The sequence below is a fragment of the Equus quagga genome, chromosome 8 (assembly GCF_021613505.1).
Source record: "Equus quagga isolate Etosha38 chromosome 8, UCLA_HA_Equagga_1.0, whole genome shotgun sequence".
Lineage (NCBI taxonomy): Eukaryota > Metazoa > Chordata > Mammalia > Perissodactyla > Equidae > Equus > Equus quagga.
The window spans coordinates 125,970,409-125,987,556 of NC_060274.1; the positions used below are offsets into that span (position 1 = coordinate 125,970,409).

The 17,148-nt window shown below is 56.4% G+C and overlaps 2 protein-coding genes across 4 annotated transcripts in view; one reads left to right on the forward strand and one right to left on the reverse strand.

Annotated features, from left to right (window-relative positions):
- The first annotated feature begins 1,040 nt into the window (after window positions 1-1,040).
- LOC124243488 (zinc finger BED domain-containing protein 6-like) overlaps window positions 1,041-17,148 on the forward strand; it is a 35,825-nt gene continuing 19,717 nt past the window's right edge. The window contains exons 1-4 of one of the 3 annotated variants that reach the window (XM_046669083.1): window positions 1,041-1,259; window positions 3,354-3,522; window positions 4,004-4,111; window positions 5,801-10,748. In XM_046669083.1, coding sequence (XP_046525039.1) covers window positions 5,838-9,092 — 3,255 coding nt within the window. In that variant the 5' untranslated portion in view covers window positions 1,041-1,259; window positions 3,354-3,522; window positions 4,004-4,111; window positions 5,801-5,837 and the 3' untranslated portion in view covers window positions 9,093-10,748. The other 2 variants (XR_006889686.1, XR_006889687.1) reach the window with 2 other exon arrangements.
- Window positions 16,403-17,148, reverse strand: part of RARRES2 (retinoic acid receptor responder 2) — an 8,692-nt gene continuing 7,946 nt past the window's right edge. Inside the window, exons 5-6 of the mRNA XM_046669091.1 lie at window positions 16,713-16,839; window positions 16,403-16,518 (exon numbers count right to left, since the gene is read on the reverse strand). Coding sequence (XP_046525047.1) covers window positions 16,723-16,839 — 117 coding nt within the window. The 3' untranslated portion in view covers window positions 16,403-16,518; window positions 16,713-16,722. The remainder of the gene's footprint in view (window positions 16,519-16,712; window positions 16,840-17,148) is intronic.

The following is a 17,148-nucleotide window of genomic DNA, read 5'->3' on the forward strand; positions in this document are numbered from 1 at the left end:
TTATGCATGGACCCTCATGTAAAATACAGCTTTAAAATCATTTGTGGCTCTTCCCATGTCCTACTTCAACACGCTGTGTGACTGAATCTCAGTTTCCTCATCTGTATAATGGAGAAACCAATATCTTCATTTCTGAGGCATGGGAAGAATCAAGTAAGATTTAAAATAACTTTCATAAAGTGTAACAATGCATACTTTTGTGGCAGGAGTCCTAGTTTTAGCCCAAGCAGGAGGATTGGACCAGCCTGGAACTGATTTGCTTGGGGCCAGAGTAAAGGCACTGGAAGAAGATGGAAAAAGCTGAAACTACCCCTGGGAAGATGAATAGGGAGGACTGCCCAAAGCCTGATGATCCCCTCAGCCTAGGGCCTCAAACTGTCTGACTCTAGAGGTGGAAAGAAGCTCAAGGTAGCCTGGAGACAAGAGTTGGGCACTTTGGTGCCCAGGTGGAACCAACGTGGGAGAGAGAAGCATTCTCTGCTCAGCCTAGAAAATGTGGCCTCTTTGGCCCCTGGACAACTCAGCTTGGAGAGGTGGCAGAGTGCCCCAGCGGACAGAGCCACAGCCTTCCTCCTGAGTTGTGGGCAAGACCTATGGGTTGTCACCGGGCAGTGCGAATTTGTCCCAGGAGACACCCTGAGCGGGTTTCCTGAAATACTGGGCGAGCCTTCAGGGCGGGAAGAGATCTCGATATGCGGATCATTATCGTTAGCATCGTGGTCCCTTTCTGTCTGCACGTGCGCAAGAGACCCCGGTCGCCCTCGGACAGACTCCGGCGGCGCAGAAAGCCAGGGTGAATGGGTCCTTCGGGATCCGTTAGCAGAGGAGGAAGACGAGGACACCGTCAGCCACGAACGCGTGCGCGTGCTTCCTCCGAGGCCACACCGGTAACTCCGCACTACGAAACGGCGCGAAAGAGTCCCCGTCACGGCCAGAACAGCGCGCGACTTCCGGCCGAGAAAGCGGTGCGACTCCATTGCTTCCGGCCGCTGCCGTCTGCGCCTGCGCACTCGTGCCGGCCTTTGGCGGGAGGAAGGTACCAACTGCGGGGCGGGGGGGCCTCCTCGGGCTCTCGCTCCCGGAAGTAGCCCTTTGCGCGTCCCGGAACCCAGAGCCCCCCCCAGGCTCTGCTGGATCCGTGGCGTCTTCCGGGGGCTCCGGCGGCTTTGCGTGGGTGGGTGGGCGCCGCGCTTGTCTCGGCAGCTTGGGTGGCTGGCTTTCGGCTGGCGGCCGGCCCCATCCCGGACTCCTGGCGTTAGGTAAGCTGGAGCGGGGGCGTTGTGGTCCCACTTCACAGACGTGGACGCTGAGGCTTGGGGAACGGGGGCGGCTTTCCGGACCTGCCCCGCCTCGCCCCGCCCATCGGACGGCGCAGGTGTCCCCCTCCTAGGCCAGCCTCCCCTTCCCAGTGCCCCGCACCTAAAACACGCCAGGTGAGGCCAGAATGTACTGGACAGCGGCTCGTATCCATCGCTCACTCTGTGTCAAGAGCTGCCCTTAAATATGCTGTAATATACGTGCATTAATTCACTTATTCCATGACAAGCTTGTGAGGTGGATCGTATTATCCCTGTGGTATAGACGAGGAAACCGAGGCTCACCAGCGCAAGATCTCAACTGGTGGGTGGCAGCCAGGATTTAAACCCACATAGATTGCCTCTGGACTGCCTGCTCTCAATCCTTATGCAAAGCAGCCTCCCAGAAAAGGGCAAAAGACTTTAAAACAGATCTCATTTTATGTTACTTTTGCATAATGTGCAATCTAATGATGCATGGTTATTGTTTAAAATCTCTCTCTTCGGGTTTGCAAGTAGCCAAATTTACTTTTGGGACAAAACCCAAAAATACATGGTTTGCTCTACTCTTTTCCTTCCACACGTTCCTCTCCTCTCATCCTGTTCCTCATTGCCTTTCCAGCTCCTCACAAGTGAGTGGGTCAGGAGATGAGAAGCCCAGGACTGGAGGGCGCAGCAAGTGCTCTGAAGTGCCCTGGGGAATAGAGGCTAGGTAGACACCCCCCTCTGCCCCAGTGCAGAGCTGAGAGAAGACAGGGCCAGTGGGATTGGACAGAGTGAAAACTCAGAGAAAGAGCCAGCAAAGCTATTGAGTGCCCAGGGCGACTGAGCTCTGCCCGGGCCCGGGGGTGAGGCAGGCACAGGAGGAATAGAAGAGCGGCCTGGGCACGTGGGGGAGGGCCTGGTGAGAGTAGTTGGAAGAAAGTCCTCATCCGGGGAGCCAACACATAGGTGAGTGCTGAGGCACCTCCCGTCTCAGGCTCCCCCAGCAGCTTGCTGCCTCTGCCAATATATGGCTTCCCCTTGGGAACCTGTAGGCCCTTGGGCATAAACTGCCTCAGTTCCTTCTGCTGTCCACACCCGAGGACTCGCCTGCCGCCGCAGCCATCCTTCCTTCCTTCGCTCCGTCAGAAAGAAATAGATTCTTGTCTCCAAGGATAAGCCCACCCCGACCCGCGCCCTGAATCCCTTGCCCTCAGAAACTCCTGCCATCACTGCCCCTCTCTCCTGTATATTTGGCCTTACTTTTCCCACTGCACGTTTTCTCTGTTTGGAGACATAGCCAGACCTTTTCCCTCCCATCCCAAAGCATGACTGTCCCTTCCCCACCCCACCTCGGACGTCGAAAGTACCTGCATTCCCCCCTTCTCATTGCACAGCTCCAGGCTCCACTGTCTTCAGTTACTGAAGTGACCTTTGACCCTCTCTCTCCTTTCTGGAAAGTCTTCCTTTGGCTTCCATAACATCACTTGAGGTTTTCTGTGTCTCTCTCCTTTGCCTGTCAGTCATATTTGAAATCTGCACAACCTCTCCTCCTCATGTTGTCAGTGTTGCCTGGACAACCACCTTTGCTCTCTTCTCCCTCTGGCATCTCCCCTCAGTTTCTACAGAGACTTTTTACGCTCACCTTTGTCTTCAGTTTGGACCTCTGTCCCTCTGATGCATGTGTCTGTCACATCTATTTCTGAAGGTTTGTTCTAGAAGAACCTCAAAATCAGTCTATCTCAAACCGAACTGTATTAGTGAATGGAATCCGTAGGGAGCCCCTCTGAATCCCTTCCTCCTCCTCCGCATCTCAGCTCAAGCATAATCCGCCTTCCGAATAGCTCTCCTGACTGTTAGTCCCTCTGCCATTACCTGCTCTGGCCTCCTCACCGCCTGCTTCCCAGCGCCGTGCCTGCCTTGTGTGGCCCTACTGTGGCGCCTTTTCAAGAGTCTGTCTTGTAGTTGTCCTCAAGTGTATGTCATCTATTGTGAAAAGTGTCACAAGTAACTTCTTACTGATAATCAAAGTACTGGAGTTTGTGGATGATTTCCTTTTTAAATTTTATGTTTTAGATTCGTTTAGATACAGGCTTGGCCCTCCACAGTGTCACCCTCACTGGCATCCTTGTGCTTCAGAGGAAGAGAGAGGGGTGGCATTACTGTTGGTGCCATTGATAGCACAAGACCCCGGATCTACCCCAGAGTCTATCACGAGCAAAGGATCCTGAAGCAGTGGCCTAAGGTAAGCAACCCCTTACGAGACAGAACCTAAACTCCGATGTCAGAGACTCGATTCATCTCCAGGTCCGCCCGAGGCCCGGCCCTCCACAGCACCGACACCACTTGCCTTGCTGTAGCGCCATGAGCCCGTTTCCTTCCTGAGCCCCGAGCGCCAGCTGGGGTTATTCTCCTGCACTGGAATTTACAGTCTCCTATGTTCCTATCTTTAGGGTGCAGGGTTGGTCCTGGTAGATATTTAATGAATTGTTGTTGTATGGTGGAGTGGATTGAGAATATCTGCCAAATACAGACGTAGTGATGGGACAAGGCTAAGTGGGGAACAGAACAGGCTGGGGCCCTGGTGTAGACTAGGAGGTCCTCAGGTGAAGGCTCTGGGGCGTGACCCGGCCTGCAGTCCTGACACATAGGTTTTGCCTTTGTCCCCCATCGTCAGGGCTGGTTGGACACTGGCCTGATTTCAGTACCCTGTTCTGTGTCCCCAGGAGCCATGAAGCCTACAGACTGCTTCTGGAGCTCTGGAGCCAGCCTGGTCTCCCGCTGTGCCTCTGACCATCACGGTTCTGTCTCTTCTGTCATAAACAGGAGCTGAGGTAAGTCGCCCGCAGTTCTGACATCCTGGAGTGCTTCTGGGACCAGGACAGTGTCTCACATTTCATTTGCACCTTTATCCAGCCCCTGCACAGCGCCACCTCCCGTGCTTCAGATGTTTGACTTGGTGGTGGCTGACTGAGCTCTCTAGTGATGGGCTCCAGGTGACTGCCTCTCAGTCCTTCCGAGGCTCTTCCGGCTGGAAGGACCGCCTCAGCGTCACTGCGCCCCATCTCCTCCTTGGGCAGAGGCTCACTTCCGTTTCTGTTCTTCTCTCCGCGTATTTCTCTTGTGACTTCTTCATGTCTCTTTTCTTTTGAATTTGACCTAATCTCCAGGAAAATGAATCAGAGGAAAGGAGTTAAGGATTGTGTGTAGGTTTGGGGTCTGAGCATCTGGGTGAACAGATGTTCCATTTACCGAGATTGAGTTGACTGTAGGAAGAGCGGGTGAGGGAAGCCTCAGAGAGGCTGGGTGGTGGTCAGTAGGTAAACGTAGTCCCCGTCGGGGAGAAGACAAAGCTGTCCTGGGAGAGTGTAGAATGAGAAGAGGGCCTAGGAAGAAACCCTGGGAGATGTCATTGAGGGACAGGCAGAGGGAGAGGGACCAGAATGGAGACTGAAAAGGAGTTGCCGGTGAGAGGAAAACCAAGGAAATGTGGGCTCCCAGGGCGACGGGAAAACAGCCTTGCAAACGGAGGGCATGGGCAGGTGCCTTAGGTGTTGCAGAAAAGGCCATTGGAAGTGGTGCCAGTGGGGTTGCTGGGCGCCTTGGCAAGGAACCAGGGTCAGGGAGCAGTGGGAGCTGGAGCCAGAGAGGAGTGGGTTTCGAGAGGAATGGGAGGTGGGAAAGTGTAAACAGCTGCCCTCCCAGAGTTTCTCTGACTGAGAGAGGAGAGAGAAGGGGCACCAGGGGCCTGAGTCTTGGGCACTAGGTTCCACCTCATCTTGTGCCTTCTGCGGGAGGCTGACTCCTAGAGAAGGAATTTCCAAGGGTCTAAGCAGGGCCTCCAGCTTAGGTGGCCTCAGGCTGCATTACTTCCTGAACACTAAGTGGCATTCGGTTTATGGTGCCCTGTTGGGGCCGGTGCAGCCCAGGTGCACAGGGTGCCGAGACCGACAGGCTCTGCTCGCTCCTGGCCTGTGTCTCTTCCAGGGCACCTGTCTAACTTCTTGGCGAAGTCAGTCCCCTCCCCGCGGTCTCGCAGCCCACGCTGTGTTCCTTCATGCCCTGTGTTGTGGCTCTGGTCTTAAATGCTGTGAATGTGACTCTTTTATTCACATCTGTGTCTCCTGCCAGCCTGGAGGCCTCGTGCATGCAGGGCCTTGTCTACTTCATGTGGTAGCCACAACACAGGAGAATTGGCAAGTGCCTACTAGGTTCCCAGTAAACAGTGAAAGAAAAAAGAGAAACATCAGTTAGTTTGGCAAAGAAGAGGGACACAGAAATCACTGGTGTGGTTCAGAGGGCTGTGTGGTTCCAGTGAGGGCTGCTTCATTTGGTCTGGAGGAGTCAGGCTTTGCCAAGGAGGTTGAGATCTTGAGAGTTTTGTCCTGGGGCTGATTTCATATTATCTTGCTATACCCTCCCTTCTCTGCTCTCCTCTCTGCTCTGGGCCTCGCCATCTCCCTGAGTGGTCCCCAGAGTTGAGTAGGGCAGCTGAGAGCCATTCTTTTCATCTTGCTTTGCAGCCTGGGCCCATCTTCTCCTTTCTCCAAGTTCCTAAGCATGTTGGAAGTAGAAAAAATCAGAAAGACTCCCAAGAGACATTCACCCTCAGGCCCAGTGGGGCAGGAGCCCCCTGTGTGTGCTGACACCCTCACGACCAGACTCAGGGGCCCCATTGCCACTGTGGCTTCCCCCTGTCCTGAATTGAAAACCAGGGCTACCAACACCTTTTGTGGACTTGCCTGGGGTGCCAGGGTGGGCCTGCCAGAAGCTGAGGTCAAACTTGAGTTTGTAGACATAGAAGAGAAGACTGGCAGTGGCCACAGGAAGAAGGTCAGACCCTCCGGCTCCCAAAAAGGGAGTGAGAAGGATCTGTTCTTGCAGAGGAAGAGACCCTCCCCCCTGCCCAGGGGCTCATTGGTCCCTTCATCTGACCAAGTCTTCCTGGAGGAGCAGGAGGAAGGTGCCCTGGACCTGTGTGTCTGCAGTGAGAAGAAAAGCTCCTGTTCCCTGGGGAGGCTTGATCTTCAGCCAGCTGCCTCCCGTGCAATGTGCCAGCCCAGCCGTGGGCCGAATAAGCCAGAGGGAGACTCTAGACTCTGCGGCCTTAAGTCTGTGCTTCAGCAGAAGCCCCTTGTGCAGCCCGAGAAGAAGGTGTCCAAGAAGAAGGCACATGGACAGAGAGAGGAGAGGGAGCCAGCAGGAAGGAAGTGGAGGGACCCGGTGCTCAGCTCTGTCCAGGCCCCTTCCACCCCGGCGCTGGTCCAGGCGGCCAGTCTGCACAGGTCAGAGGTGGGCCAGACTAGTGCGAATGAGGAGGCAAGGCAAGCTGACATCCTCATAGCCCTTCTGGCCAGAGAGGTACGGCGCCTCAAGAAGTGGAAGAAGAGGCGTTTGCTGCCTGGTGTCGGAGAGAAGGCGCCCTTGCTGAGCCTCCAGAAGCCACTCTGCTTGAAGAAGCTGGTCAGAACTATCAAAGCAGAGACCAAGGGCTGGGCTTCTCCCAGGTATTCCCAAAGCCCTCTGGACAGCACGGGTCAGAAGCCGACGTTGGATGTTAGACGGTTCTTTACCGTTGACTGCAAGAACATCTGCCGTGTCACCTGCACTCTGTGTCACACCAGCATCAGACAGGGCAGAAATAAGGGGCAGTCCCAAACCTCAGGCCTGGTCCGTCACCTGGTGAGTAAGCATGGGTTGGAGAGGGAAAGAAGGCCGACTGCAGCCAGCCCTGGGGGGAAGCAGGCAGGGGTCGGGGAGAAGCAGAAGGACCTGCCCACAGGTGTCACTGGCCTGGTTCCTGAGGGATTCCTGTCCCCAGGATGCGATCCAGATGCCTCACCTTTGGGAGACAGTGACAATGATGGGTGGCTGGCCCTGGGCAGGCCTGAGCAGCTGTTACTGGATCCACCATCCCTGCTTACTCCCACCAAAGACAAACCTGCTGCTCCCCCCATGGCAGTCAGGGAGGACAGAGGTGGCATATATGCCCCCAACCAGCCCCGAGCACAGGCCTGGAACCACAGCATCACGGAGTTGCTTTGCAGCCTGGCAGTGCCACTCTCCTTTGTTTCGTCCCTGCCCTTTAGAAGGTTTATGGCCCAGGTCGACCCTTGCTACCATCTGCCACCTCGAGCCTTCTTCTCTGATAAAGCCTTGCCTCTGCTCCACGAGGCGATGGGCGAGCAGGTGTGTCAGGAGATGCAGTGGGCCCAGGGCAGCCGCCTCCACCTCACTGTGTCTGTGGCAGCCCAGGATTCGGTCATAGACTATGTGGCCATCACTGCCCACTGGGGGGTGATACAGCCACACGCGGTGTCGGGAAGCCTGAGGAAGCGAGCCCTGCTCTGGGTCCGAGGCCTGCCCCTGGAGAGTGCTCCAGAGGACAGGCAGCAGGAGCTGCGGGAGCAGGTCAGCCTGTGGCTCAGCCGTGGCTCCCTGCAGCCAGGCTTCCTGGTCTCCAGTGGCTGTCTCAGCCTGGAGCAGGCAGTGAGGTTGGAGGGCTACACCCACGTTCCTTGCTTTGCCCACTGCCTTGACTCCCTGGTGAGGAACTTTCTGTTTCATCACCATAGCGTCCAGATCATCCTGGGCACAGCCAGGGCCATCTGCAGCCATTTCCAAGGCTCTGCAGAGGCCCGGCAGCTCCTCACCCAGCTGCAGCGGCAGTGTGGCCTCCCGGCTCACCAGCCCTTTGGGGAGCTCTCAGACCACTGGGTCTCCACCTACTGCTTGATGGAGTGGCTGGTGGAGCAGCAGCAGCCACTGCAAGAGTATGAGGAGAAACACCAACTGGGGAAGGCTGAGACGGCCCTGTCAGCTATGTTCTGGGGCCTGACGGACAGTCTGGTTAAGCTCCTGCAGCCCTTCCAGATGGTGTTCCGGGAAGCGAGCACGGCACAGGCGTGTTTAAGCCAGGTGCTGCCCCAACTGCGCTACCTGCATCTCTTCCTGGAGCAGGTGCACCGGCACTTTGAGGAGCAGAGTGGCAGGGAGATGGGTGCAGCCATCCGGCTGGCTGAGGGCTTGGCCCTACAGCTCTCCACAGACTGCCAGCTCAATGAGCTTTTCCACCGCGAGGAGTTCGTGCTGGCGACCCTCCTGGACCCCCGCTTTAAGGGGAAGATTGAGGCCATCCTGCCCGTGGGTGCCGACATTGACCACTGGAAGCAAGTTCTCGTGAACAAAGTGAAGGAGATTATGGTGTCTGAATGCTCCTTGCCTCCCTCCCCATCCCTGCAGAGCCCCAAGGCTATGCCTGTGGACGCCACCTTGACTGGCAGAATAGCCCAGAGCCCTGGGGCTGAGGGGAAGGGCCAGAAGGAGCCTGTGCAGAGAGGCGGCAGCTCTGGGTCTTTGCTGCTGGGCCAAAGGGACAAGAGCTTGCTGGAGCAGCTGGAAAGTGTAGGGCTGCTATCGTCCAAGAGGAACGGAGCCTCGCTCGTCACCGAGAACCACCTGGCCAGCGTCATCGTCAAGAAGTATCTGCGTGAGAACGAGACAGTTGGCACCCAGGAGGACCCCCTGGCTTACTGGGAGAAGAGGCGGGAGGTCTGGCCAGCTCTGGCAAGACTGGCCACCATCTATCTGTCCTGCCCCGCCACAGGCACCTTCTCTGGAAGTATCTTTGCCTCCCTGAACAGCCCTGCCATCCTGGAGCACAGCTCCCCTCTCCCAGTAGAGACGGTTGAGCATCTCCTCTTCTTGAAGAGCAACCTGGAGAATTTCCCCAACTACACTCCCCCGCCCCTTATCTTCCCCAGTGGAGACTTGGCCAAGGAGGAGCAGGCCAGTGCATCTGATGTCATGGTCTAATGCCCTCAGTCTGCTTGTGGGACTCGGCATAGATAAAAGGAGAGAGCAGAAGGTTGCATCCTAGGCTATTAGACGGGGGCGGGCAGAATCTTAAACCTATTTGGAAAGAATGGGGATAGTTTCTCAGTTCTTGACAGGTTGCCGTTTCTTTTTCAGGGAGATGTCATTTTCCATCCACCTTTTGCTCAATTTATCTCTAGTGGTACGTGCATAGAAAAGGTTTACTCGGTTCCTAAGTGACTGTGAGTGTACTGTATAGTTCTATAAATGGTAATGCTCTCAGGGCCTGCCCCTGGGCTGAGTGGTTAAAGTTCGACACACTCCACTTTGTGGCCCGGCGTTCGCGGGTTTGGATCCTGGGTATGGGCCTGCTCCACTTATCAGCCATGCTGTGGAGGCCTCCCACATACAAAATAGAGATTTTGTACAGATGTTAGCTTGGGGCTGATCTTCCTCAAGCAAAAAAACCCCAAGAGGATTAGCAACAGATGTTAACTCAAGGCGAATCTTCCTCTCTCACACACACAAAAAATGGTAATGCTCCTTTGAAATATTGGTGGGCATTAAGGGCCCTGCCTGCAACTTGTCCATGTGTGTCAAGGGGTCCCTGCCCTGAGGAGGTCTGCTTCTCAAACAGTGGCCGGGACAAGGCAGGGTGAGGGTGCTGGCAGGCAGGGTCTGTGCTCGTCCTCCTAGAGCCTGGGTGAGCCGTGGAAGCTCTTTCAGGACTTGCTTGCACTGTAGAAAGGAAGAAACCCTAAGGGAGAGTAGCCGCTGTGCGAGGGAAGTGTGTGTGCACTCGTGCACATGCGCACACACCAGTCTTCTGAGGGTCTGGACTTCCCCGTGGATCCCAGAGTGGCCGGAGGACCCTGACTGATGGACTGCCCAGCCAGCGAGGGAGACAGGGTCGATGCGAGCTGGGACACAGTCCTCAGATGTCGTTCTTACCAATAGTTCGTTTTCAGACTACTGGAATCCTTGGAGTTCCTTCCTTTCTATGGTGAAAGCAGGCTCAGAGCGTCCCTGGCTTCCCCCGGCTCCAGGGGGCCAAGTATTTATCCCACCTACAGTGCCCACACCTCCCCTGTCCATGGCCACTTTTAAAGGGCAAGTCGCCTACCTGGAAGGGAGACAGGATGTGTATCAGACCCACTAGTAACCCAGAGGTCCTTCAGGGCAGAGTGCAGGACCTGAGGGCGCGGGATGAGGGACTGTGGGTCGGGTGGGAGAAGGGGAGTGTTTGGGGCGGGCCCGCCGCACTCCTCAGACATGAGTCTCTCCCGAGGTGCCAGGACACTAGGGGAGGTGACTGACAGGCAGGCAGGTAGAGGCAGGGCAAGGCACGCAAGCCTAACTTGGACTTGGGCCCTGGCCATAGGGGTGAGCCTAGAGGCCTGTCCCCTTGCCTCCCCTTGAGGGGTTGTCAGTCCTGTGGCACTATGACCGGTTCACTACGGGACATTTGGAAGTTACTGAGAATGTAAGGACACAGGAAAAATTAGCCATAATCCTTCCACTTAGCCTCTGTTAATAGTTTGACGTATTTTTTCTACCTTGAGATCACTCTCTCTCTGCTGTTTAGTGTGCTGTGTTTTCATTTTAACAGTGTAATAATAACTGCATGTTCTTAAATAAAGCTTTGTAGAGATCCTTTGTAATGGTTGCAGTAGCATGATTTGAGTGAGAGTCTGGCCCCCGAATCGCTCAGATGCTGTCTTTCCCCCGCTGTGGGGAAGGGATGTGTTCATGGGAGGTGAGGCTTGTCTGGGGGAGCGGCGGTACTGCGAGCTCTGTACGTCCAAACTGTCAGCAAGTGCATTTGGGTGGTAAGGTCAGGACAGCCCTGGACCTCTTCCTGCCTCCTGTCCTTAAATGGTACATGGGGCTCAAACTGTAATGAGGATCACCTGAGAGCATCTTAAAAAACACGGTGTCCTGTACCTCCCTCCTAAGTTCTGATTCACCAGGTTGGGTGGGGGGCACCCTAGGGGCGGCCTGCTGGTCTATGCTGCCATCCCTTGAGCTGTTAGAAGAGGCACTGTCCCCTTGCTGTCAGGGTCACTGAACTGGCTCTCCAGTGGTCATGGAGACGGGAAGCCCTGGAATGGAGAGGCAGCAGGGTGGGGAGCATGTGAGGAAGATGGAGAGGAGTGAAAGGAAGAGGTTGAGCTAGACGCTTGATGGTCACAAGCAGTGGTTTCCAACCAGGGGCACTTTTGTCCCCCAGGGGACATTTGGCAATGTCTGGAGACACTTTTGGTTGTCACAGCTTGTAGGGGATCGCTACTATCCTTTTGTGGGTAGAAAACAGGGATGTTGCTAAAAATCCTACAATGTGCAGGACAGTCCCCATGACAAAGACTGTCCGATCTCCACTGGCAGTGGTGGCTGTGTTGAAGAAGCCTGTTCTAGATTGGGGATGGGAGAGAATGGGGCAGAGGAAGGGTCCCTAGTTCTCTAAAGCGGCCAGGTGACAGTCCACCATAGGCTGCTCTGGGTTGAACCATTTATTTCTAGACTTAGCCCTGCCTGCCCTGGCTGACTCATGGACTTCATTTTCTGGCTCATTTCCTGCATAGGTACACTGAGACTCGGAAAGCCTAGCTGAACAAGGAAAGATGGGCCTCCTTAGGAGATCTGAGTGTCAGCTACGTCTTAGTCATGGTCTCATCCACATAACCAAGTCCTTTTCACAGACTCACGTGTTGGGCCAAGGCCTCTGTTCGCCCATTTCCGTAGCAGGACCAGGCTGACTCCTGTTTTTCAGAGAGGAGTGTTAAAGTGGTTGGATGTAGATGAGCCATCCTCCCATTGTGCAGGGCCTGCTGTCTGCTGCCTGCCTGTGCATTAGTTGGGTTTGCAGAGGTGGGTGGGCACCGCTTGGTCCTTGGTTTTGCCCAGACCTGCCTGTTGAGGTTTGTAGATTTGAGGTAAGACGGGAGGGAGCAGAGCAGAGGTCCCTGACGCACAGGAGAATCAGTGTTTCCTGCAGTCCTGCATCTCCCAGCTGGAGGCTGGAGCCCAAGTGCTGCAGGGTCACGGACTTCGGGGCATGGAAGGCCTGACTTCAGGTTAATGTGATCTTTCTGCTCCACTTTCCTCTTGTGCAAAAAGCGTTCCTCCCATCTCTGACGTGGGGAAAGCACACAGTTGTCCCATCTCCCTGTCTGCCCGCTCCCCTCCTTCTTTCCCTCCCTTCGCAGCCACCATCTCCATCTAAACGGTCACTGACCTACTTCCTCACGGTGTCACTCCTGAACCCTCCTGGTCCGGCTCTGGCCTCACGGTGGCCTGAGACTACCCTACCCGGTGGCTGTGTCTCGTCTGAATGCAGGGGGGTATTTAACCATGTTGTTCAAGGAGAGACTCCTTGAAAGCCCCACATTTTCTTCCTCCCTCTGACTGCTCATCAGTGCTCTTCATTCAGCCTCATAAATGGTGGTGGTGTCCCTATTTCAGCCCTTGACTTCTCCTTGCCACTGTACACCAGAGGTTCCTGACCACTTTCACCCCCAAAATAGTGTGTGACTGGGGAGGATGTGCATATTCCTGAAGAGAGGCCTACAGATGCTTATAGAGGTTTGTGTCCCCAAAAATGCTGGCCCGGGGTGCTGCACGCTCTCGCTGGGCACCTCCCTGCAGCTAATGCCCAGATCCCTTCAGCCTAGAGCCTCACCGCCCCCTAAGTCCAATGCCACACAGTCACCTCACACTGGACAGATTCTTGCCCCCAAGCCTGTCCTGTCTACGTCCCACATGTTTGAGAAGGGAGCCCCTGCATCCAGTCACATGGCCAGATCCTTGAAGTTGGTCCAGACTCTCCTCCCTACTTTCTGTGACTCAGTGCCCTCAGTGTGATCCTTGTCTCTCGAAGGCTTTTATGGCAGGTTTCCAGTGCCCAGTGCCCCTCGTGCACCCCCACTCTGTGGGCCTGAGAGCTTAACCAGATGCAGAGGTGATTGCGTCACTTGCTGCTCACAAACTCCAGCAGATCCCATTTGAATAGAGTAAATCAGACTTCTTAGTAGATGCCTCTGCACTTTTGGAAAGAAATGAGGTAGAAATGAGGAACGAGCTGGAGGGCTGCAGCTAGAGGAGAGCTAAGTAAAGATATGGGGTCCCCCTGTTCAGAGGTGGTGTGGAGGAGGATGGAGAGGGGGTCAGATCTGTTAGCAGCTTCCCTGAGTCTGGTGGGGGGTGTGGGAGGATCCTGGCTTGGTTTCCCTGGAGAGCGGGAAATCAAAAGTGGTGTTGATTATGTAAACACACACTTGGGACTCTGGAGGCCCAGGGATGTAAACAGCAGGAGTGAATGGGCTCTTGGTTCCTTGCAGGCGTCACCCCGCCTGGCCTGGGCCTGGCCAGTGTCTACAGGCTTGGGAAGCTGCCACTTGGAGCAAAGGTCCCTTCTTGTTTTCCTCTCTGCCGAAACCTTGAACCCTCTGTGGGCAGCTGCGCCTGCGTCCCCTCCTCCAGGCCTCCTCCCTCGTGCTCCACAGTCCTGCCCTAGCGCCTGGGTCTGTGCTGTCCCACAGCCACTGGTGACTGGAAAGGCCCCTCCCTCCCCTGCCATTCTGGAGCCAACATAGGTGCCACCCTGCCCCTCCTTCCAGGACAGCTGCCTTGACTGCCTGGCATCCCGCTGGCCCTCTTTGGAAGTGTCCTGTTTGCAAGGAGGACTGTGCTGCCTGGCAGTGACTGATGCTGTTCTGCTGGTACTAGAGTGAAGAGCTAGTTTTGGTGGGTGGGGGCGGGGGGCAGGAGCAGTGGTCTGGGGACTGGCAGTGTGGCCACTTCCCCCTGGCCTTCACTGTCCCCTCTCTCCCTCAACCTCAGTTTCCTTGTCTAAGACTGAAGGCTGAGCCTTCAGGCCTACAGCGGCAAGCAGAGGTCACAAGTTGGCCCTTGGAATTTGGAAACCATTTTGAATTAATTGCTGCCGTTACAGATTGAGTCAAGGACACTTGGAGTGACTGAAGCAAGGGGCCAGGCTCTCCTTTATGTTTGCATGTGCATGGCTCTCCAAGGAAGGAAACAAAAGAGAGTGGTGATGGGGGTGACCTATTATCCATTCAAAAATAAACTGAAGTATTTAAAAAGAAATACCTCAAAATTAGTAAGGATAGATCCTGAGCGGTTACCCAGAAAGGAAAATAATGAGATTTTGTCCCCCAGTGCAGATTTGGAAAATGGGAAGAATTGGTGACACTGGGCCTGAATTCCATCCAGCACGGGCCTAACCGCCAGAGCCAAGTGGGGGACTCCCTATGGGTGAGGGCCTGTGCCTGGCGACCTCACTCAGACAGGCTCTTTGCCCTCTGGCGCCTTGGACCTGGGTCCTCAGGTCTTGCCACACCGTCTGGGTTTCTGGCCCTGAAAGTAGAGGCTGGGTGGTACTCGGTGCTGTCACCTGCTACAGGGGCTCAGGAGAGAGAGGCCTGTTTACTGTTTAATTGTCTCTCTTTAGGGACCTACTGGCCCTTGAGTGGGGGTGTCGGAAACAGGCCTCAGGCACTGGCCCAAGCAGAGTCCATGGTGCCTTCTTTGGGGTGAGCAGCCCCCAGTGGTACCCGCATCCCTGTGACGCAAGTGCCAGGGCCCAGGCCGCCTCGACCGACTTCATCTCATGGAGCCTCAGGGTGAGAAGCCAGGAGAGGCTGACAGGGTGCGCGTCACGCCCCAGCTGCTCAAGGCCCGCTCAGGTGAGTTTGCGCTGGAATCCATCCTGCTGCTGAAGCTGCGAGGCCTGGGGCTGGCGGATCTGGGCTGCCTGGGAGAGTGCCTGGGCCTCGAGTGGCTGGACCTGTCAGGCAATGAGCTCACCCAGCTGGGCCCACTGGCCTCCTTGCGCCAGCTCACCGTGCTCAATGTCGCCAACAATCGGCTGACAGGGCTGGAGCCGCTGGCTGCCTGTGAGAACCTGCAGAGTCTCAATGCCGCAGGCAACCTCCTGGCCAGCCCTGGCCAGCTGCAGTGTCTGGCCGGACTGCGGGGCCTCGAGTACCTGCGGCTCCGCGACCCTTTGGCCCGGCTCAGCAACCCGCTCTGCGCCAGCCCCTCCTACTGGGCTGTGGTCGGAGAGCTGCTGCCGGGCCTGAAGGTCATCGACGGGGAGCGTGTGACTGGGCGTGGCAGTGAGTTCTACCAGCTGTGCCGGGACCTGGATAGCTCCTTGCACCCCAGCTCCAGTCCAGGCCCCAGAGCCACGGAGGCCCAGCCCTGGGTCGAGCCAGGGTACTGGGAGTCCTGGCCTACCCGGAGCAGCTCCATCCTGGAGGAAGCCTGCCGGCAGTTCCAGGACACACTGCAGGAGTGCCACGACCTGGACCGCCAGGCCAACGACAGCCTGGCTCAGGCCCAGCAGGCGCTCAGCCCTGCAGTCACCACCTCATCCTTCGTCTTTTGAATGTGCCCTATGGCCATGGCCAGGGGCAGCCTGGAACGTGGCTGTGGGGTCAGCATATTGTGGCCTAGCTGCCCACATGTCCCCTCCTGCCTGTGCACTTGTCTTCACAGTTTCATCATGCTGGTCACTGGCCCTGCAAACTGGGCTTTTCCTGAATCCTTGTTCTTAAGAGCAGCCCCCTTGCTTCCACTCCTACCTCAAGGAACATCCACACCCACCCCATACGTACTTCAGGGACGCACCTCCTGAGTGGCCTGTAGCGGGTATAAGGCTCCTCCATGAGCAGCTGGCGTAGTGTGAGGCTGTCCTGTCACCTACACTGGGCACCTGGGAGGAGGCCCGGTGCCGAGCCCGTGTCCTGGCTGCTTGCCCCTGAGATTTAGTGGAAGAATGTTGCTTCTGCCTAAGGCTAAAGGTGAGAAAGGCAGGGATGGCGTGCCTCCTGTCCCAGCTGGTCCTGGGAGAGGACATGGGCAGAGCCTGGAAGCCGGCTTTTACCCATCTTCAAACTTTGCCTGTCCAAATGACCCTCTGCTGTGGTCCCCTAGTCCTGTGCCTCCCTGGAGCCTTCGCAGCCCATTCTCAGCACGCTAAGCTAATTCCTATTAAATACTTCTGTTTCACTTCGCCTCACTGCCTGTCATTTCACATGGGTGTGCTTGGCTTTGCCAGGCATGAGCTCCGAAAGCAAGATGGGGTCCCTGTCACCTCTCGTCTCTCCTGCAGGAAGGAGGAGGTGCACACAAGAGGTCCCCTGCCCACTGTTTTCTGGGCGCAGACAGGTAGCATCCTGCACCCCCTTGGGCGTTACTTCCTCACTGTAAGACTGGGGCATCCCAGCCTTTCTTCCAGGACGGGAGAAGCTGACGGGAGGGGATGCAAGGGGAGGAGAGAACACAGCTGGGGGAGCAGTTTTATTAGCTCTGGATAATGGGATTGTCCTCCTTGGGCACAGGGAAAGGAGGGCAGTCTTTCACTGGTTACCTCCCACAGCTGTCTGGGAAGCCGGATGAAATTCTAGGGGAAAGGAAAAAAAAACAAAATCTGGATGTGAGGGAGGCTGTTTTGGTCCCAGCTGGGCTCTCTTCCCAGGCTCCGAATCCCTCCCCTCCCTGCCTCCCGCAGCCTGGCATCAGCCCACCCTTCCATCCCATACCCCACCCCAGGGCTGTCCTGCTCCCCTCTGTCCTCCCTCCCTCATGGCCTCCTACCAGTCAGGCCTCAGCTGGGGGGCAGGGCCTTGGAGAAGGCAAATTGTCCCGGGAAGTAGTAGCTGTGGGGGTCCTCGCCAGCCTGCTCCACCTTGCTGCACTGGGCCTCCTGGCGCTGCTCAAGCTCCTGCCAGCACCAGCAGCTGCTCAGGCCTGAGGCAAGCAGCACTTGGGGGGGGGGCCCCAGGAGGGTGCCCTGGGGGGAGTGCTGGGGTCCTCCGCCCGTGCCCGCCCACCTCCACATCACTTAGGGAATAGTTGGGCCAGGCCCAGAGCCCCTCCTCACCTCCTCTTCACCCTCCTCTCCCCTCCTCACCCCCCTCCCCTCCTCACCCCTCTCCCCTCCTCATCCCCCTCCCCTCTTCACCCCCCTCTCCCCTCCTCACCCTCCTCTCCCCTCCTCATCCCCCTCCCCTCCTCCCCCCCCTCTCCCCTC